We start from the raw sequence: 3,254 nt of genomic DNA, 5'->3' as shown, positions 1-3,254 counted from the left end.
TCTTACTTAAATAAGTGTTCTGGCCCCAACGCTTCTAGAATTTTATTCTTGGTAAGATCATCTGCTTGATAAGCCATATTCTGTGAAAAGATGTACTCGGCAACTCATTAGTACAACAGAAAATCGCGCAGTTTCAAAGTACAGTGTTAGTCAAAACACTATCGGATAAGTTAAAACCGAACCTATCATGTAATTAACCAAAAGGTCGAGACAGCAGAAAGCAAATCTTGACTTTTAAGAAGATTAAGACATTTTTAAAGTTATAAGACATGTTTCGATGTACGAACATCATCGTCAGTTACAGAATATTTGGAAAAACCGTTAGGACTACAACAACCAGGCGAAACATGCATAATTAACTATGCAAAGTGTGGGAAAGAGTATATGCATAGCCTCCTTAAGTTTAGGCTGAAATTTAGTGGGGCGGATTCAAGTATTTCGAAACAATCCGCAGAAAAAGATTGACGACAACGTTCTGAGCTTTGTAAATGTTTGAAAATGTGTGAGGACTTGTCTAAAGAGAGATGTTCACGGACGCGTGTGGAAAAATGACCACCGGTTTCGCCGATATAGCAAGCATTACCGCAAGCACAAGTAAATTTGTGAATCACACGTGAACGAAGTTCTATAGGGACAGAATCCTTCACTGAGAAGAGATTTCTTAATTTGAACGTGGTAAACACTAATATGATGTCGAGATCATTACAATAACGATTAACAAGGCGGCGTATTTTGCTTTGAGCTACAGCAGAAAAACGGCCTAAATACAAGGTAACTTATACAAGTGTTGTTTACTCTGTGAAGTCGTATTAGAGGAAGGAGATGTTTGAGTGGAGCCATATCGGTCAATGGCTGTGTTCAAATATCGGTAGATGCATTTATCGATAAAAGGAACGGGAAAAAGATTCTTGCGCAAAATGAAAACTAATTTCATAATGTCCTTGTGGAGACCCAGCCATCGTGAAGCGTATGTTGGAATGTTGACTATTGATATAGTCGAAAAAATGCCACGGCGTTCTGTTCTGAGTGAAATAAACAAAACGTGTCATCCACATAACGGCGATAAAATAGAACCTCAGGACCTTGACTGATATTGCCCTAACCAGTTATTTTCATGGTGACCCATAAAGGGATTGGCGAGGACAGGAGCTACGGGTGAGCCCATGGCAACCCCATCAATACTTAGCTGGGTTTCCACAAGGACATTATGAAATTAGTTTTCATCATAGATACATTTGATAATTGGACGAAATAACGATGTTTCGCCGGCACGCTGGAGTTAGAAATCTGGGCCTATCGAAAACAGACTTAAGAACAGAATAGAAGTTCAACAAAGATGGTTAGAGCGACAGCGACTAGAAACTGAAATAATCGTCAACAACCTCCGGAAACGAAATATATCATTTCATTTCATGTAGTTTCACCTACCATCAGCGCCCAGGACGCCGTTAAGTCGCAGTGCTGTCTCCTGTCTTCTGGTCAAATTTGACAGTAAATTAACCGCGCCCGCCTCCAAAATAGGCTAAACAAAAAAATGTCTCGAACTCATTAACAATTCATAAGGTTATTAGCCAATCGGAGTGCTTCGTTTTGGTCAGGTGAATGTATCTTGATCAAGAAATGTCCGAGTTAGTTCAACTGACTGATCAAGACACTTGAATTTAAATAAGCCTTTATGCTAATAACCTTCGGAAAAGAAGCACATTTTAATAAACTACATGCCCACAATAGCCCACTTTCGATATATTAAAATTCAGTCCTAAACATAAGGAATCATCTCGAGGCTTTGGGGAATAAATATAAGGATTTGTATGAGTTTATTCCCCAGAGCCTCAAGATGATGCCCTTTGTTTAGGACTGAATATTAATATATCGAAAGTGGGCTATTAACACTTAATGACTGGTCCCGAGGGGAACAGTGAATTCTGTTTCCCGAGAATCTCAATGTTTCCTTCCCTTGTTATATAGCAAAGCAAATAGGTCAAACCGGTGGAAACAAATAATCACTTTATTGACAAATGACGCGTCCAAATGTACAAGGCAATGTTAAGGATATTACTGAAAGCCATCCGTATTACAATCCGTATTACAATCACTTGTCTGATAAAACAAAAGATCACCACATTACACTCATACTTAATAAAAAAAAGGTTGAGAAGTCATGTCAAGAACTCGTGCTTCGTGTTTCATTAGGGGTTCCAAACCCCTCGAAACAATAAAAGCAGTCCACCTACGGCGTCGTGCTTTCATCTGTTTCTCGGTGTTTGGAGAACCCCTGATGAAACACTCGCACTCGTTTTTGACGCATTACATCTAGATGAAAGTTTTTTTCCTGAGAATTAACGAATAGAGAAGCACGGTTTTGTGTTGAATCTAAGTGGCTAACTGTGATGCTACAAGTTAAGCAAAACAAAAAGTGTCCCCACTCTCCAATACAAAAACTCTGTTGCAATGAAGGGAAACTGCATGAAATACCAAGCGCGGAAAAACATGCATCCGCTGTAAAGCGAAAGAGAATAAAGAGCTGCGCGAAAACGTTAATAGGCCAGTTTCGTATTCTAACGGTTGGACTCGATCTAGCATGAAATGGAGGCTAATGCGGGCAAATTAATTTGCATTTGAAAAGAATTGCCCGCATTAGCCTCCATTTCATGCTAGATCCAGTCCAGCCGTGAGAATTCGAAAATGGTATATTTGCCCGGTGCCAAAGGCGGGAAACCATGCATCTCTTGGCAAGCGCAGAAAAACATGTAACATGTGCCAAAGGCGGGAAAACATGCGTCCCGTAGAAAGTGCGGGAAAAATGCGACCGATGGCAAGCGCACGCAAACATGCATCCGCTGCCAAGCGCAATTATGCATGTGACGGTTGCGGAATTCGTGCAACCGGTAAAAGACGACAAATAAAAACATGATCGTGTAGGCTAAAGACATTATACGAATAGAATACCAAAAATTTTCTTTGGTCGTCCTTCCACTGAGCAGCAACGTATAGAGTAAGGTAAACAAAAAGGCTTTCAGCACTGAATCACTCATCCCACAAAACTGAAAATGTACAAGAAATGTAGAACACACGAAAAAATGAAGCCGGCGACAGGCGAGGAAAAGCCGATGCTGCGTGGGGAAAAAGTTACCGGAGCCGAAAGCGGAAAAAACGGCAAACCTCATTCCGATTATAAGGAAACAAAACTCTGTTGGCGACGAGACCAGTCATCTAATAACATCTCATTACTTTCTACGTTACCTCTTTACTCG

General features: G+C 40.5%; 1 protein-coding gene across 1 annotated transcript in view; it reads right to left on the bottom strand.

The window, feature by feature from the left end:
• Window positions 1-3,254, bottom strand: part of LOC138050130 (uncharacterized) — a 54,295-nt gene that overhangs the window by 34,999 nt on the left and 16,042 nt on the right. The window contains exons 13-14 of the mRNA XM_068896595.1: window positions 3,244-3,254; window positions 1,429-1,522 (exon numbers count right to left, since the gene is read on the bottom strand). The exon at window positions 3,244-3,254 is cut by the window's right edge and continues 241 nt beyond it. Of these exons, the coding sequence (XP_068752696.1) occupies window positions 1,429-1,522; window positions 3,244-3,254 (105 nt within the window). The remainder of the gene's footprint in view (window positions 1-1,428; window positions 1,523-3,243) is intronic.

The sequence above is a fragment of the Montipora capricornis genome, chromosome 5 (genome assembly GCF_036669925.1).
Source record: "Montipora capricornis isolate CH-2021 chromosome 5, ASM3666992v2, whole genome shotgun sequence".
Taxonomy (NCBI): domain Eukaryota; kingdom Metazoa; phylum Cnidaria; class Anthozoa; order Scleractinia; family Acroporidae; genus Montipora; species Montipora capricornis.
Note: the sequence above shows the minus strand (reverse complement) of the source record. Positions and strands in the feature narration are given on the sequence as shown.